A 17,812-nucleotide genomic window follows, 5' to 3' on the forward strand; every position below is an offset into this window, starting at 1 on the left:
TAGTCAAAAAAAGCACAAAATGGTGAATATAGTGAAACTTTTAAAATGTACTTAATAATTAATGGTACACAACCAAACTTTAATGAAAGTATTGCTGTCTGCTGTTGCTGCACTACGTGGAGCTCTAGAATATCGTGTGTTTTAGAGTAAAGTTTAACAAACTTCAAAAGCAGATGTAACTCTAAAACATTTCACAGTTCTGTAATGAACTATGAGTGTTTTTTTTTTTGGAAATTCTGTTCAGTTTTGCGCAAATCTTTGTGCCTTTTACTTCCACTTGACTCACTCTTTCATCAAATGAACACCGTTCGTACACTGACATGGACATCATTGAAACCTATGACTGGTGTTTACTGAGTAATAACAAGCCTGGAGATTAATAGCTGTGTAATAAGCCTGCAGTTAAAAGTATGAGGGATAAAGTTATGATGCTTTTGACTTTGACACTCAGCATAACGTTTTGTGACTTATTTCATGACGGATTACACCACCAGCTTTAAAAAAAACATTGAACTAAATATGAACTTAAATTTCACCGTTTCTTAGCTGAGTTTCTTAGGTGTGTCTCCCTTTTGCTTTAATCAAATCTACCTGAGGCTCATCTAAGTGAGAGGTCTGAGTTCCTGCTGTTGACCTTTACCGAGCTTCTCCTGGCCACTTCTCTGGCCTTATCTCTGTTTCCTGGAGCCGGGCAGGTTGCCGGACGCTGGATGCTGGGCGTTACGTCCACACACTAGCCCTGTCCGAATAGAAATGCAGATGAGCTCTCTGCGGCATTGAGGAGCTCAGGTCAATGCTGGGAATGGTTTCTCAGAGATGGGCCGCCGCTTCCCTTTTGTATTGCGCCCTATTCACTCCTGCGACTTTCTCCACTCCAGCCTTTCCTTCAAATAATGTAACTGTTTGCTGCAAAGTCTGCAACCGGTGATTAGTTTCTGTTACAAAGGCCCTAGAACATGGTGTATGTTTGTCTTCTTTTCTGGGGGAAGAGTCTCAGACCTGGTAAATTGCTGTTGAAGGCCTTTGACTGAACTTTTGCACGTAGTAGATTTAGGTCCAATAAAGGAATGTATAAAATTATAAATTATTTCATACCTTCAGTCAGGAGTCTGGCAGTGGTCTGTTATAACAAAGCAACACATTCACAATAAAGAATCTGGTCTAAACTGAAGAGTCTCAGCTGATGCCATGAAGAGGCAAAGAGAGAAATGTTACGATGATTTCTTTTGAACGTTTTTAATGTGATCACACTATGAAAGTCAATAAGTTTATGTCTAACAAAGTGTCAAATGATGAGGCAGATTTAGAGCATCTCAAATGTTTGAAACCATTGGAAATTTGGGTTTGTTTACCCCATGTAATCAAGTCCATAAATCAAAGACGATTGTTGAAGTTTGAAAATGTGACACGAAGAAAAGTTATGAAAAATAAACGTAGGAACAAATCTTAAAAATATGATCACTTTTCAGATTGTTACATGGTTCTTACATTGACCTGTTTTGAAGTGTTTTTACGATCGTTGGGAGTCTGTTCTCTTTTATAGAAGCTTGTGTTCTAATGTGATTAAAGCAGAAGTAGAACAGAAAAGTTCAGAAATCGAATTCTTCGTAATGCTGACTAACGTTACTGTAATTAGAAAGTTCTATTCTAGTTGTAAAGGAATTGCAAAGTAGATGCATGAGGCATTTGGCGTCCGTGAGCCTGGGGAATGTTTGATGAGCAAGAAAACTGTTGCTGTAATAAACTGAAGCCTGGAAATGGTAGTAAACGTTGGATATGGAGAGAAAAACTGACTAAGAATTGTAAAACCAAAGTGTAATTTTACAACCAGAGCTTAGAGGGCATATCTTGTGATCATGTCATAATGTAGGTCCCTGTTTTAATCAATAATCATACTTTAAAATAACGAAATCTGTCCAAGGAAATCCAGCCAATCTTCCTTCTGCCTTTGAACCTGTAAACGCTTTGCCAAATGTGAAAAGGTCATGAACAATGACCCAATAGAACTGCTCCTAAACGACCAGTGATTAAAATCTCGTTTCATTAACTTACACCAAACCTTAAGAAGGTGTTTGCCTTCTCCTCCTCTCATCTTGCTGAAGATTTTTGAAAACAGAGGCCAAACAAAACATGTGCCTTGAAACATAATAAACACAAACTTAAAGGACTTAGAAACATACAGAGGGCCTCTCAGACATATCAGAACAGTTTTGTTATGTCTGCCATCTCCACCTAAACAAAACAGTTCGGGACCTTTGTGGGCCTTCTGCCAACTGCACTCCACACCCCTCATCCACATTCAGCACAGTTACATTTAGTTCCTTTATGAGTTTCAAATAACCAAAGGCCAAAGCTTTTCGTACTGTTTCCCTCTGCTTCAGAATACATTCCAGGCGCCGTAAACGTGATGTTTGAACTTGATATAGGGTTACATTCTTATAATAAGAGAAAATATGAAATGTATCCGCTCGTCTATCACTGATGGCTGTTCTTTGTAGAGAATCTTGCCAGTTTCTTTAGAGTGGTCACCAAACACCCATTTTATTACAGCCAGTGTCTTCTAAGTTTACATACGTCTACTTTCCCTACAACAGCTTCCATGCACACCTTTAATGAGTGGATGTTCTAGGCCCAAACCATTCTCTTCATTTAAATGCTTCAGATGCCTCCCCACAGCTGTAAACTATACACTTAGTGACTACTTTTCTAGTGTTGTGCTTATTTTGTTAGTTGTTTTCCACATCAATCTCCTGAAGCACACACTGTACAAAATTGCTGTAAATTTACAGTGAGTCTACAGTATTTTACTGTAAAATTTACAAGAAATTTTCAATATAATACTGAACATAACGCTACAAATGACTGAAAGTCCTCCACACGTGAGAAGTGGCCCTGAGTTAAAGGAGAACTACAGAAACCTCTGTTTAAAAATGGCTTCACACTTTTCACGTTCCAGTACTTTTTTAGTGTTCAGTTCAGTGTCGTTGTGTTGAAAACAAGAGGGTCAGTCGAACTAGAAATATGCATCATTTTATTGACGAGTTCTCCACTCCTCCGTTGGATTTAATTACACAAATAAACATGATACAAATTATGTACATCTGTTTAAAGGATACTCCAGAAGAGAATGTACATGACATTTAAAAAATAGCAAAAAAAAAGAAAGAAAGAAAGAAAAAAAGTAACTTAAATTATCTCTTTATGTTTTATACATATCCTTTGCTTTGTAGATTTCTGCGGTAAATTTGTGTCCTAGATGCTGAGATTGTGTGTCCCTCTCTCACTGGCTCTCTCCTTGTCGCACAGTTCTCCTATAATAATAATAATAATAATAATAATAATAATAATAATAATAATAATAATAATAATAATAATAGAAGTAATAGCAGTAACAAGAATCATAATATGTTTATATATATATATTTATGTGTTTATATATATAAAAAAAAGTTCGCCACCGAACTTTTAAGGCAGAAGTGCGTTTGTTTGGTGAATCGATTCACGCACGCGCACACTTTGTTTCTTCTTCTTCAAATGTATAATGACAATTCACGCCAACACAGTTCACACCATTGATTTGGTATGGAGTAAAAACGACTATTTCTCTTCTAGCTCTCATGCAAAAGGCCTCGAAAACTTTGCTCACAAGGTTTGTTATTGCATGACAACGAACATGGGCACGAGATCAAATAAATAATGAAAAGAATATTCGTAATAACAAGCCCTCTGAAAAGTTTCTGACTTGACTTCTCCAAGTTTCTTTAGGATTCGTTAAACGAAATGCTTTTTTCGTTGTTTTTTTTGCCCACGCTACGGAAAACAGGTGTAGCCTATCTTGCTAGGACGCTATTCCTTGGCACAAAGAAAACGTTCGAGGGACGTCATATTATAACTAAACAAGACAGGATCACGTATGTTCGTTGAGTTATGTGCCGGAAACTCGTGTCTGCAAAAGAATTTCTCTTAACCTCTTTCGCGTAACTGTATGCAGCGGAAAATAAAACAAAACAGAACATCGGAGAACGTTAAGGGCACGTCGTTTGATAGCTGGGGAAATATTGCTCATAATCATAAGCGACCACTCTCAGAAACACGTTGCCAAGACATTAGCATGAAAACCAAACAGAACAAAACAAGGTTTATTGTACATTCCCGTCTAAAAAGTTTAATAAATCGGATCTGGGTCAAGTATTCTCCCTTAAATATGTATTTCGTTTGTCATTCAGAGGTTGTTACTTGTTCGCCATTCACTCGTCTCAACTTTTTCCTGATACAAAATGAAACGTCTGCGTGTGTGATTTTGTGATTGTGTGTGTGTGTGTGTGTGTGTGTGTGTAACCCTCCCGAGTTAAATAGATCTATAAATACAATACGGTTCTGTTTTTCTTTTGTCTGTTTAAAAACTACACATAATAATAATGACGTTCAAAAATAACCAGCTTTGTCTCTGTAACACAATCAAGCTAGTCAAAATAAAAGCCTGCCGGATATATGAATATTAAAATAATCAAATAAAAATAGCATTGAAACAAACCAAACGAACCAACACTGAACTAAGATAAAAGTTTTGTCATTTATTGTTACTTTAAAAAAAATCACAGTTGCCTGAATGCAGCAGGAAAAAAATCTTTGGATTTCAGCATGGATTAAAGACGATCACGTGTCTCGACGTCAAGTGTCAATCAACTCAAAAGCGCGTGTCTCTGTCTCTTTTTTTCTTTTTCTTTTCTTCTCTTTTCTCTTTTTTTTCTTTTATTTTCAAACACAAACCCCACAAAACGGTCTCTACTTTTCCTCCCGGCGTTCCTTATTCTTATTTTTTATTTTTTATTTGTTAATATTTGCCCCAAGAAAAAAGAAAGAAAGGAAGAAGAGAACGAAAGAAAATTGCGAACTTTTTTTCACACGACACCAAATGTAAAAATTACAATCCACATTAAGTATATTGCAGAGTCAATGCCTCGTACAGAGTCTACTCCATTTCTGCTGGTTTTATTTGTACACTGGCCCTTAATTAATTTTTTATTTTATTTTACAGTCGCATGCAAAAGTTTGAGCACGCCCCGGTCAAATGACCTGTTTAAAGGGGAAAGGAATGAACACAAAAACACTGCAAAATGGCATTTGTGCAGCTTTGTTGCACACTTTCTGTTTGTTTCCTGGTGTTAACATAGTGAACAGACTAGAAATACGGTGGACCAGAACTTTCGCACAGGACAATCAGAACTTTTCAACAATTTCAGTCCTGTTTTTTTCTGATGGTTTAAAACAAATTGACGTAATGTTTGACTTAGTAAAAAACGTACGTAACGTAATTCCGTTCAGTAGCAGTATTTGTTCTCCCTTAATGATCTGAAGCTGCCACCCCTCCCACCTTCCCAAAGCAAAACAAGTAAGATATAAAGTGGTGCATAACTTCTGATGCTGTTTTCCTTCTGTTCTCAATACGTCAACCACAGAAACTGGGCACGGGCTACGTGCGAAATAACTTCTCCGTGAAGAACAGAGAGGACGTCTGGTTTTGACCTGGGGGGTGCCCAAACTTTTGCACACTATTGGACTGTGTTTATTGCATTGTGTAATCGTCCTCGCGCTCCTCCTCGCTCGCGCTCAGTCGCTGTCTGATTTGTCGTCCTTGTTGTTGTTGCTGGCGTGATTGTACAGGCCCTGGGCCATCAGGTGCAGCGCGAGCGTGTTCTTGGTGCCCGAGGCCTTCTTGATCTTGGCACGTTTGTTCTGGAACCAGATCTTGATCTGCGACTCGTTGAGGCCGAGCTCGTGCGCCAGGCTCGTGCGCCGCTGTTCGGTCAGGTATCGGTTGGTCTGGAACTCGGCCTTGAGTCTCTGCAGCTGCTCCGCGGTGAAGGCGGTGCGCGGGCGCTTGTCCTCTTTGCTCGCGCTCTTCTTCTTTGGTTTGCGGGACCTTGGCCCTGCGTTTGGTCCAAACAAAGAAGAGTGTTAGAAGAGTCAGTGGAGAGTTAGAGGAGGGGAATTTGGCTTGTTTTGACGTTTGGAATAACCCAGTCATATTACTACTACTACTACTACTACTACTAATAATAATAATAATAGTAACATTGTTGTGTAACATTGGTAATAACAATGTAATAAGTGTGGTAGCACTACTCATCACAGCTTTAGTAGTGCAATAGTTCAAGAATAACCTTAAAAAACATTTTTTTTTTCTCTATATCTGACGAGGAGGTATTAATTACAATGTTGTAATAATGTAGTTACACTAGCCTTCAAAGTGATGATTTTGCAAACATTTGGACGCTTCTACTCACTACACTTTTGGTTGATTTGAAAAAAACGTACCCTGTAAAAATGAAACAAGGCAGAATTTTTGATTCTAGTCATTTTTTAAAATTTGAAATTATGTGAATCAAGTATTAGTTTCAGTTTGTTTTGCTGTAAAACATCTACTCAAAGTTCAAACTATTTATTTCACTCCTAAACAACCAATTAATTTTCCTTTTAAGACACTTACAGTTTCCCTAGATGCCATTTTCACGCAGCTGTTTTAACGTCAGTACTATTGGCAGTAATAACGTAGTAATGCAACGTAATGCTAGTCGTTAGTGCTCACGTTCTTGCGCTGATGCCCTGTTTTGAAAATGCCTTCACTGTAAAAATTGAAACAATTAGTTTTGAAGCGTTTTGAGTTGAAAGTCTATAAAACATTCATTTTGTTAATTGAATCTAAAATTTTGTCCTCAATACTATCGTTCAAAAATAAATATTTGTGGGGAAATAACCTATGACGTCATTTTTATGATGAACTGACAAGATATTTTTGAGTGTAGCAGTATTGGCGATAATAAAGTAATAATAATGTAGTAATAATGTATTACTTTAATGCATTTGCCAGAAATGTCCATAGTTCATCATATTTCTGTTTGTAACATCTACTTTAATGTAAATATTCTAAGAAAATAGTCTTATTTGCAATATTTACAAAGGTCAGAGAGCATTTGCTGTGTGTAGAAACACTTTTAACAGGTTTTTAACAATAAATTAAAAGGCTGTGTGTCATAGAAAGCAATATATGGTTGTCTTTGTTATGGTTTTTACTTTCAAACATTGTCTTTATTAAAGAACTGCTTTAATAACAGTAACCATCATCTTACATCTGCATGCAAGCCATAAACCAATAGGTAGTAACTACTGCAGTAGTAACATAGTAGTAATATGATAATAACCATAGTATTAATAATAATTGTGGTGGTAGTAATAATAATAATAAATAGTAGTAAATAAAAACTCTTGAATAACGTCACATCCTCAGGCTTCAGTTCTAATTCAATTGATAGTAATATCATAGCAGTAATATAATAGCAATAACCATTGTAGTATTAGTAATAACAATCCCCATAATCATAGTATTTGTAGTATTACTGCTATATAATATCGTATATATATAATATGATAGTTTAAGTAGTTATTGTAAAGTTTATAATGATTGTTAAAGGCTTTATAACTTTTTAACTTTCAATAAAGAATCTGCCAAACAAAGCTCTCCTCACATTTGCATAACAGCCATAATTCAATAGATCGGCTCGAGTTTTTTGGCCGAAGAAGGGCCGCTGGATTTGGGGCTGGGGTTGGGGGTGGGGTGAGGGCCGTGGTGGGAGGGTGTTAGAGGGTTTGGAGGGTGGTGGTGGTGGTGGGATTGGGGGATATTGAGAGAGGTGGGGAGATGGGGTGGGGTGGGGTGGGATGGGGGCTGGGGGGAAGGGGGGGTGTAGGCGCTCCTTTCTCCCTCTGTTACCATAGTAACCACATTTATAAGCCTGCGTGGTGTTCATAAACTTGTTATAAGTGTATGGCACATCTCATTCCACACCACGAGCCACTGCCCAGCGATTTCCCATCGATCTCTGTCCAAAGATCAATGCTCACAATGAACAGTACACACGAGCCCATCCTTATGATGACCTTTATTGTCTATTCCAGACATATTTTACAGCATAGGTCTGATCTTTAAACAGATTATCCTTTCATATGCTCGCATTATTGAGGGACGAGTGCATAGCCTCCTTCACTCATTGTACGTTTTTTAAATATTCGTTCAGCATTTTTTCCCAGGCTAGTTATGCATTATTTTATTTATCAGTTAAAACTATGGACAATGATTCGGGCTGAAATACACATCTATATCCACCATTATACATTTCTGAAGAAAGAATAAAATCAAGCTGATTGTATATGCAACTGACTTATGCTTTTTATTTCACAATGGGAATAATTTTAAAGGGAAACAACCCGTTTCACATTGGTTAGCATTGGCTAGATTGTGAATAAGTCTTTCAACCTCAGGAAAACTTGCTCTTGTGTAGCTTAGCAGAGCCATTCGTATTTTTTATTTTTTATTTGTCCCTTTCATGAATTTACTTTTCCCAAATGATTCACCCAAATTTCCTCAAACGGAGCAAAAGCTTTGCTTAAAAATATCTAAACCTCAAATTTAATTCCAGAAAATGATTCAAATAAAGAAACTCTCGCCCTTCAAGAGGTCTATAAAAGCTCCAGCACGTAGCCTGCTTCAACTCTATTGTCAAAAATATGCTAATGAAATATTAACAAAGACAGCGGTGGAACAATGCAGGTGCAAAAAACTTGCCTACGTTTTCGCTAAAAATTAAAAACAAATTAAATATTTGTTCTCATTCGCTGCCACTTTTTCCTTTGACCGTTTAGAAATTCTGAAACTTACAAGTTTATTTTTCATCACAAAGGATTGACTGAGCTGCAAACAGTGAAGGATTTAGTGCTTGCTGCTTTTAAATAACTCCCAACATAAAGTGTATAATTAAAAAAATACACAAACCGCGGAATAAAGAAAAACAAAAATAAAAAATGAAATCATGTAAAAGACTAAAGCTTTAGGCCTGTTTGAGTTTTCCAGGTGTTTTCCAAACTCAGTCTCGACTATTTCTCCAAATTGGAGCAGAAATTAATTTTTATTTCGTTTTTTTTTTTTTTTTGTTTTAGTTTTTTAACGAAAATTTCCAAACGCCTTTTTCGTTAAAACACTTTTTCAAAAAATCAAACACAGAATATTAAAACTCTTAGACTAAACTCCAGCTGGCGGGTGGTGTCATGGTCAACGAGGACGTGCACCCTACTCCTAGTTCAGACTTTTGGGGGCTGCTGTGGCCTAGGCGCTGGCTTTTCCAAATTTCGATCACATTTTTCAAAAATTCCTTATGAAACCCTTTCGTAGCTCAAACGAATCTGAGTAGATTTCTGAGCTGGGGGCAAGCTTCCCGAGGTCCTGTAGCGTTTATTTAAGTGTTTGTTGAAATATTTAAAGGCGAGTTCGTCTTCTGTAGCTCTGCTAAACTATAGTAGCAGGTTCTCATTAATGCAGCATTGTTCCGTATGCGATTCTTTGAATGTAAAATGTTAGCGTTTATGCTGTTAATAAAAAGGTATTTGGATGTTGTTTGAAAAACGTTTCTTTTAACTGTTTTACAGCAGTATTGGGAAGATTTTTGTGCCATTTCTTTACAACAGTGTTTTTCAACCAAATCGAAGGAATACGTAACGCAAAGGATAGTTCTCCGAGGACTCGTGGTTCTAGAATTCTTTAGTAAAAAAAGAAAAACCTTCAGAAAACCTTTTTTTTAAGGGTGTACTAATAATCGTCGCCGTCACCATCATTGTAATAGATTGTATTTTTACTAGAAATAGTATTAATGATAATAGCGAAGCACGTTAATATTATTTTTATAAAAATCGTCTTGTTGATAGTAGGGTGTTCTTTAATACATTTTATTCAACAAGTTCTTTTTATTATTATCTAGAACCATTTACCAATTTCTAAAAGTACCCACAGCCTAATGCACCATAAAAATAGAAATCCTCCTCTAAAGCCACAGCGGAATCGTACCAATAGAGAAGCCATGCATTATGCGCCGAATAAAGACCAATACACGAACCATGCATTTCCATGCTTTTTTAAGGCCGTACCTGACGATGGTCTGTCCGAATATCTCGTGCAGTAGACCCACGCGGGCCACAGCATCTGCTGCGAGTTGCTTTGCGAGCACTCTGAATCCGAGCTCAGGCACTGCTCCGCTGGCTCCGCACGCGCTCCCTCCGCGCTCCCGGCGCTCCGCTTGGCTCCAGACGGTCCTTCCCCAGGCACGGGCGCAGCTCCTGGCTCCGAGGGCGCGGAGGACTCGCTGCTGACGGCGGCGTGGAGCGGGCTGCGTGGGGAATGGTGGTGGTGGTTGTGGTGGTGGTTGTGGTGGTTATTGTGGGAGTCGTGGTGATGGTGGTGGTCGCCCTCTTTCCTGCGTCCGAAGTCCGGCCGCAGGATGTTGTCGATGTAGAAGTTGGTGACCCGATGCGCGTGCAGGTTTCCCGGCAGCGACTCATCGCCAGAGTCCGCCGCGCCTCTGGGGCTCCGGTCCTTCTCCTCCATCCCCCGACTCGCAGCTGTTTAACCCCTTTCAGCGTCCTTTCTTCCAGCTTTAACACCCAGCAAAATCCTCTTCTTTATGTGTGTGAGTTAATAAATATTTCGTTTTTTTCTGAGAGTTGGAAAATTGTGAACTAAAAAATTGGTTGATTTCTCAAATTTTATTATTATTTTTTTGTTGTTGTGGCTGTTGTTCTCGGTTAAAACCCACGATGCTCACAAAGCAAATTCATCATTTCACCAATTTAATTCCACACCGACCTCCAAACGAACTAAATCCTAAGAGTTACTACTTCATAAATGACTCTGGCGGTAGTCAGCGTACGGCTGTATTGTAATATATACATACAGGGGGCTATTAGCGATAGACCCGCGCGCCGCGGCTCACTGCCTAAATAAAGAGGTCCTAACTGGCTCTGAAATACTTTCACTACGGATTTTTGTTCTTATTTTTAGTACGAGCCCCCTCCTCGTTCCCCCCTCCCACCGATGACGTCGCACTCCCGGTATCCTAGACACGTGCCTTGGGCCAATAGGAAGCAGGGGCTTTTGTCACGTGACCCCGTGACTCTGGTAACTGACAGCACCCCGAGCTCGCCTCGACGTCCAGATTTAAAGCTACAGCACGCTGCAGTTCGGTGCTTCGAATGTGGACCAGATTCTCAGAGTTTAAACCAGGCCACGGGCTCCACTCACCTGAGGTGACTGAGGGGGGTCCATCCGAACTGGGCTTTGCTCCGCGCGTTTCGAGCCCTGGTTCATTCAGGAATGCTTATTTAAGTTGAACAGCGCGATTTATTTTGCGGCTGGGTCGAGATGAACCGTGTTTATAACGTGGACCGGAACTCAAGTTCTGATTTGAAAAAGATTAAAAATATATTTTTTAGGAAATAATTCAAGAATCCGTTAGTTGTTTGGCAGTTTGATGATGCATTAAAATATGTAAATATTCAGGAAAAATATTGACGACTTGTACACTCGTCCTAGCAAATCTATCTATCTATCTATCTATCTATCTATCTATCTATCTATCTATCTATCTATCTATCTCTCTATCTATCTATCTATCTATCTATCTCTCTATCTATCTATCTATCTATCTATCTATCTATCTATCTATCTGTCTATCTATCTATCTATCTATGTCTGACGTCATTTGCACGTTAAAAGACGCTAATAATAATAATAATAATAATAGTTTTCCTGCTCCCAGTTCAACTCAGTGTCGTTGGTGTAAAATCTGAAGCTGTTTTCTGCTGTAATCACTCACAGAGAAGCAAGTCAAATACCTCCTTCCTTTCTGAAATACCTCGTTCCTATTAATCTGAATCCGGTCCAGTGGCGCGTGATAGTTCCACGCATAATAATACCACGCGCGCTTTCTCATATGGATTTAAGAGGACTATGGCACTGGGATTAAACGCAAAAAAAGAGGCTGATGGCTCTTTAAAGAAAGCAGTGATGCCAAACCCCCACAAAAAAGTGGCGCACATCAAACTGCGCCAAACTCGAGGTAAAATCCCCGCAGTTTGCGCGAGGTGGGATGCTTCAGAGCACCACGAGCTCCTTTAACAGACCCCTCAACGGGCCGAGGCTGTCGACGCCTTGTGTTTGACCACCTGAGCGGGCAGGAGGTGAACGCGCGTGCAGATTTCTCCGCTTGGAGCACGAGCGGCCTTGTTTATTTCATAATAATTAGCAAATTAAACCTACATCACGTGCAAAAAGTCTATATCCTGCTGCTACCCGTCTCGGTGAAGACTTATGGGCAAAAGTTTGAACACCACAGGTTAATTGCCATTGAAAATAAGTGCACACCCTCTACAGGGGGCTTTGGTAAAACAGGGCAGTGTGCTGCGATGTGGGAGAAACGTGGAAACGTGGTATACGCCAGATACACCATGTGCTGTGACCTTTGCACGGGCCACACCTCAGCCTTTCGCTTTAAAGGCAGCAGTGAATATGAAACAGTAATTGTTCATTGATTTCTGAAGTCTGTTTTGGCCCAGCGTCCACTCAACAAAGTGTCATATACGAGTAGTTTTAGGCGTAGTTTGTGTATTTCTCGCTTTCTGGCACAAAAACGTGACCCTGACACGTTAATCCACGTTGGCTAACGTGTGTATTACACGCTGGAGAGTTATCCATCACAGGGAAGGGTCGTTTACGCATGCCAAGCGTTCAGGGTATCTTTCTGGTTGTCGTTGATAATAATATTAAACCTAATAATAATAATAATAATTGACGTTGGGCTAGACTCCAAACTTGCTGACGTGGGCTTGTGCTTTGGAACAGTTTGACGAAGGCTGGTAATAAGCAGCTTCACATCAATATGGAGAGTACTGCCACTCCACACCATTCCCTCATTAAATGCACTTTATTCTGGCTTTTTAAGCGCCTCGTCATGATCTGTTGCTCTTCCAAAACTCTCCTTACACCCCCTCACACACTCCGCGGATCACTCTGAGAACCGGGCTCAGCTCTGAAGGTAAGGGCAGTTTCACTAAGGAACAGACTTGTTTTATTATTTTTTTAAGTTTAGTTTTTGAATCAGAGTTAGTGTGTTATAGCGAGGAGCGCTGAGAGCAGGTGTTTTATAACGACCTCAAGGACAGGACCACTCTCTACAAACTGCAAGGTCATGTGACGTGTTGTGAAATTTGTGGTTGTTGTTGATGGTAAAACGGTTTTGTTTGAAACTGGAAAATAGTTCTTAATGATGCTAATTTGTTACATTAAGGATGTTGTCTTACGTTTTCGTGCGCTTTTGACAGCTTTTAGTAGCTTTTACTAATAGTGTTGTCTTTTACGTTTATAAGTATTTGACTTTGTACTTTCAGTGTTTTGACGTTATTTGAAATTCGTGATTGTTGCTTTTAACTCAACGTTTGCGGATTTGTTTAACGAATTAAATACGAAACTTTACGCCCTGACTTTAAATTTGAGTTAAGTGCATGTTAATGCTGAGTTGAATATAGTTAGTCCAACACTTCTATTACTACGTATAAAAATATGGGAATGGCGTGAATAATTCGAGTCTGCGGATGAAGCTAATTAATGAGGCTAATAATAGGTGTGAAGGCTTTGGTTTTCCTCATTAAAGCCACAGCCATAACACGGAGATTGTTTAAGAAACTTTAAACTTGGGTAAAGAGCAAAAAGAGCAGGTCACGGTAATCAGATCCAGTGCTTTTATGCCGAAAGGAATTCCTCGGGATTAACGCTCTCTTTTTAAAAGTCTTCTTAACGATCAACTCAAGCACGAATCGTACAAAACCTCGTATTAACCATGGGCCTGGTTTCACTGCGGCCCCTTGTTTTAAGCTCAGAGATGTTAGTCTGGTCTTTGTACTGAAATCCCCGTCTAACTCCATTAAGTTTCCACTTCAGCAACAAGAGGCTGTTGATTTAATGAAATACTGACACCTTTAGAAGTGAAAGTGGCTCTAAATGAACCAAAACAACCATCGAGAACAAACGCTAGTGAATTGGGTCTAGAACCATATTGGAATTTCATACAAAATCAGTGACCATCAGCACAGTTCTTCTCGCTTTTTTTGTTTAAAATCAGGCTTTAAATCTTAAAATTGAGAGATTTTAGCGGTGAAATGAGACCCAAGGAAGAAATCCGGCACATTCTGGGGGAGTTTTATTTCCCCCCCCCCCCCCCCCCCCCCCCATTGTATTCAATCACTGATAATGCATTTGTGTGTTCAAAAGTGTTAGCGACCTGTGTCAAACGTCATTTTTTTGTTTCCTCAGCAACAAATAAATAAAAACAAAATACAATTACAGTTATACTGCTGTAAAAAGACTGTTGTAAAAGTATATATGTGAATATTTAAGTGTTTCCTTAGAGAAGCTGTGCTTATTTTGATTTAGAATATCAACGAAACACGTCTCGAGACCATGGATGTTTAATCTTAAGCACGTGAATGAAAGTATTACTAGAAATATAGTATCTAGCGTTACTACGTTATTTTTACGTGACTGTTACGTTGGTTCTACTCCAATTCCTTCTACAATGCAACTACTTCTCTACAACACCAACAGCTGAAGCTCGTGGAAGTAAGCTACAAAATCTTAACCACTTCTTATTTAAATAAATAAACTCCTAAATTAGATGAACGGTGGACATTTGCGATTCCAAAACGTTTAAAAAAAGAAAAAGAGGTTTCAGTTGGGTTTTTTTTCTTTTCCCTCTCGCGCACAGAAGCAAAGAGGGACGTCTGTTTTTTTGTGAATGAGCGCGAGGGCTCTAGCCAGCTCACAGATCATAGCGCTGAGATGAGCGCGCGCAGATGCGGCGCGTTCAATGGGCGCTTGATATCGAGCGCGCGAACAATAGAGGGGTCATCCGGGATCTCCCAGCTTCCTGTTCGCCTTTGGAAAACAAACTGACGAAACGGAGAAAAGAAAGAGAATGAAACCTTGAGGGACCGCGAGGATGAGGAGAAAGGTTACAGACTGTTTCCTGGTTCAGTCCGAGGAGTTTGACCTGGGCCGCGTGCGAAAGTATGGGCACCCCCCCTGGTCAAAGTTAGACTTCACCTTTGAGACAGAGTCCTCCAACTTTCAACTGATTTTCTGAGTTTTACTTAAACGGCGAAATGAAATACGCCATTTATAATTAACCCATTATTTACCACAGGTCTTTGGCATTTTATACATCAATCCCCAATGCGTTAAACTTTGTAAATAAGCAGTGACTGTGGATTAAAATGAACCCTGTTCTCTGTAGAGGGAGTGTTATTTCACAATACGTTACAGCGTATAACACAACAGTTATCCATAGGTCTGTAGCTCGTTTTCCCTTTAATCCGCGTCTCATCAGACGGTGAACACCTTTACAATGGTTCTCCAGTTCTTTAATAAAAGCAACCTTCTGTTTAGAACAGAGAACTGAAAACATTTACTTTTCTTTCCCCTGTTTCCTGCTTTTTACTCTCTGTGATGGAAACCTGTTGGTGCCAAAAACTGCTCAAAGAACCATATTTTGAAGCAGTAACCAGTTTTTCTCATCATTTGTTGAAGACGTTTAAAAAAACAGCGTCCAATTTAGTTCCTGACATAATCCTCCAGTAGTAGGTTCCCCAGAAGAATTGACCAGAACCGTACATTTAGATAAAACGTTTATTTATTCAATTCTTCACCAATTAATGCTTTCCCCCCCAAAAAAGCTCAAAAATCAAATGTGAGGTCTCAACGTTATATAAACGTTTAACACGTCATAGAGCACAGAGAGATTAATGAAGATTAACATTATTGAAAATGCCTAATGGAACTTGTTCTGTGAGGTTTTGTTAAGCAATAGCTCTCCTGCCAAATCTGCCAAGGTTTTCCTTTCCTTAGGTCAATATACTGAAACTTGACTGGAAACGCAAAAAAAGCGCAAAAATTTGACGTTTCCCGTCACATTTCCTTTACAAAACCAGCTTATTTTTTCGTGTTAGGTCATTTATACTGTGAGTTTGTTTTTTTCGCCCGTTTTGATTCAACATTCTAGTGACTTTTAAGTCTTTTTGTCACAGTCAGATCACGAATGGGACGGAGAGCAGCTGCTTAGCAACAGGTGCACTGTTCGCCCCTTGCTTCCGTTTGCTCGCGTTTTCCACAATGGCCAAGTTTGGAAATCTAAATTAGTCCAGTAACTGTTTCATTTAGTGGTGTTTTTTTGTTTGTTATTTAAGCCCATTGTGTTTCGTCAGAAACCTAAGATACAGGTGTCACGAGTGCAGCCAGTAAAAGGCATTTTTCCATTTCTGTTTCTATTAGATTACGTCGTTGTTTTATATTCATATTTGTATCATAACCCCAAGCTTTTTAAATATTTCCCAACTTTAACAGTAATGTCACACAGTTAGGAGCTTTGAGAGCTCCTGTTCTTTCCACTGTTTTGACGATATATATATTTTTTTGGTATCATATATAATACAATTTATAATATTTATCATCATAGATATAACATCAGTTTTAGCATTTTCTTACACTTTTAATAAAAAAGGTTTCCCAAAAGGTTCTGATAATTGTGTTTTTTAAAGAACCAATAGGAACCGTTTACCAGGCAATAACAAATACGTCATAATTTAAAATCTCAAAATTGTATGTTTTTTTTTTTTAAGGAATCGTTAAAAATGGTTCTATAGAACATCGCTCTGCTTTTCAAACTTATCCAAAAACAACGCTTTTTATTTTTAACTTATTTATTTATTACTAAGAATGCCCGGTCTGCCGTTTTCATAATAAAAGTGCCAAACAGATTTTTTGGTTCCATTAAAAAAACAAAAAAAAACAAACAAAAAAAACATTTAAACGGATGGTTCCTCTAAGAGACGTTTAGGGCAAGTTCCCAGAACCGTATTTATTTATTTTTTTTAAGCATCTAACGATTCACTGATTATCTTCACGTCTCTTTTCTTCAAATTGTTGTGCTTTTTGGCGCACGTTAATTGTAGAGAACCATCGTTTTCCTCGTCCTAAAAATGACATTTTTCTTACCTTCTCAATGACGGGTTGTAAATTATTTTGACAAAACTGTGATGGAAATTTGACCAAACTGAGCGCATCCAGAAGTAGATCTGGTTAAATATAAATGATCATATTTAGGGGCTGCTTCTAACAGCGAAGGCGAATGTCAGCCACTACATTTCCAGGTTAACCTGCGCTTGATTGGACGCTTTTGGAACCCATCAATCACGCGCTCGTGAAAGAGCGAGAGTGTGTTCTGCTAATTGTTCTCCACAGAGCAGTGTTGAAGAGGTCAGTTATAAACACGAGCAGGACATTTCTGGGTTCCTTTCACTCTCAACTTTAAACGGAGGAACGGGGTGAGTGACAGAAATCAGCGTCAGAAACGTTTAAAACAAAGGAAAAGCGTGTAGTGAACACGTTAGTGCACGAGCCCGTCACACAGAGCCCAAGCCCTAACTCTAACCCTAACACCAACACCACACAGTCAGGACCACAAGGTCCTTCAAAGGTACAGCAGTGGTCCCAGTCCATGGTGTGTTCCCTAAAGGTACATCACAACAAACACAAAACGAACGGCCGGGGTTTGGGAGATTTATGAAAGGAATGCAACGTAGAAACCTACAAATGATCTAGAATTTATGTTCAGTGACAGCAAAAGGTACCTCAGCAGGACGAACCCTAACCCTAACCCTAACACCATGCATCATCCGAACCCTAACTATAACCCAACACTAAACCAGGCTCGTGGTGTTAGAGGCAGCGTGTGATTTCACGCTTTAGTTGCACAGAACGTGACACTGACGCGCACGTTGGTCCAAAACGTGTTTCTTATAGGTTTTAGTTGTAATATAAATATATTTCAGGAGACTTCATGAGTTTTTTTTACCTTTCAAATAAAGATGCAGTTTGGCG

At 39.1% G+C, this 17,812-nt stretch overlaps 1 protein-coding gene across 1 annotated transcript; it reads right to left on the bottom strand.

Moving 5' to 3' along the window:
• Window positions 1-3,255: 3,255 nt before the first annotated feature.
• Window positions 3,256-10,580, bottom strand: LOC136679253 (homeobox protein engrailed-1-B-like). The gene is made up of 2 exons (XM_066657679.1): window positions 9,976-10,580; window positions 3,256-5,930 (listed from the first exon to the last, which is right to left on the bottom strand). Exons 1-2 carry the CDS (start codon window positions 10,430-10,432, stop codon window positions 5,611-5,613), a joined length of 777 nt encoding a protein of 258 aa, XP_066513776.1. The 5' UTR covers window positions 10,433-10,580; the 3' UTR covers window positions 3,256-5,610.
• Window positions 10,581-17,812: the final 7,232 nt, after the last annotated feature.

The sequence above is a fragment of the Hoplias malabaricus genome, chromosome Y, assembly GCF_029633855.1.
Source record: "Hoplias malabaricus isolate fHopMal1 chromosome Y, fHopMal1.hap1, whole genome shotgun sequence".
Lineage (NCBI taxonomy): Eukaryota > Metazoa > Chordata > Actinopteri > Characiformes > Erythrinidae > Hoplias > Hoplias malabaricus.

Excerpts from the sequence above, each read along its gene's own strand:
- LOC136679253 (XM_066657679.1), bottom strand. The coding sequence starts at position 10,432 with ATGGAGGAGAAGGACCGGAGCCCCAGAGGCGCGGCGGACTCTGGCGAT. Across the intron at positions 5,931-9,975 it reads TTCGGACAGACCATCGTCAG|GGCCAAGGTCCCGCAAACCA; the intron begins GTACGGCCTTAA and ends GACCAAACGCAG.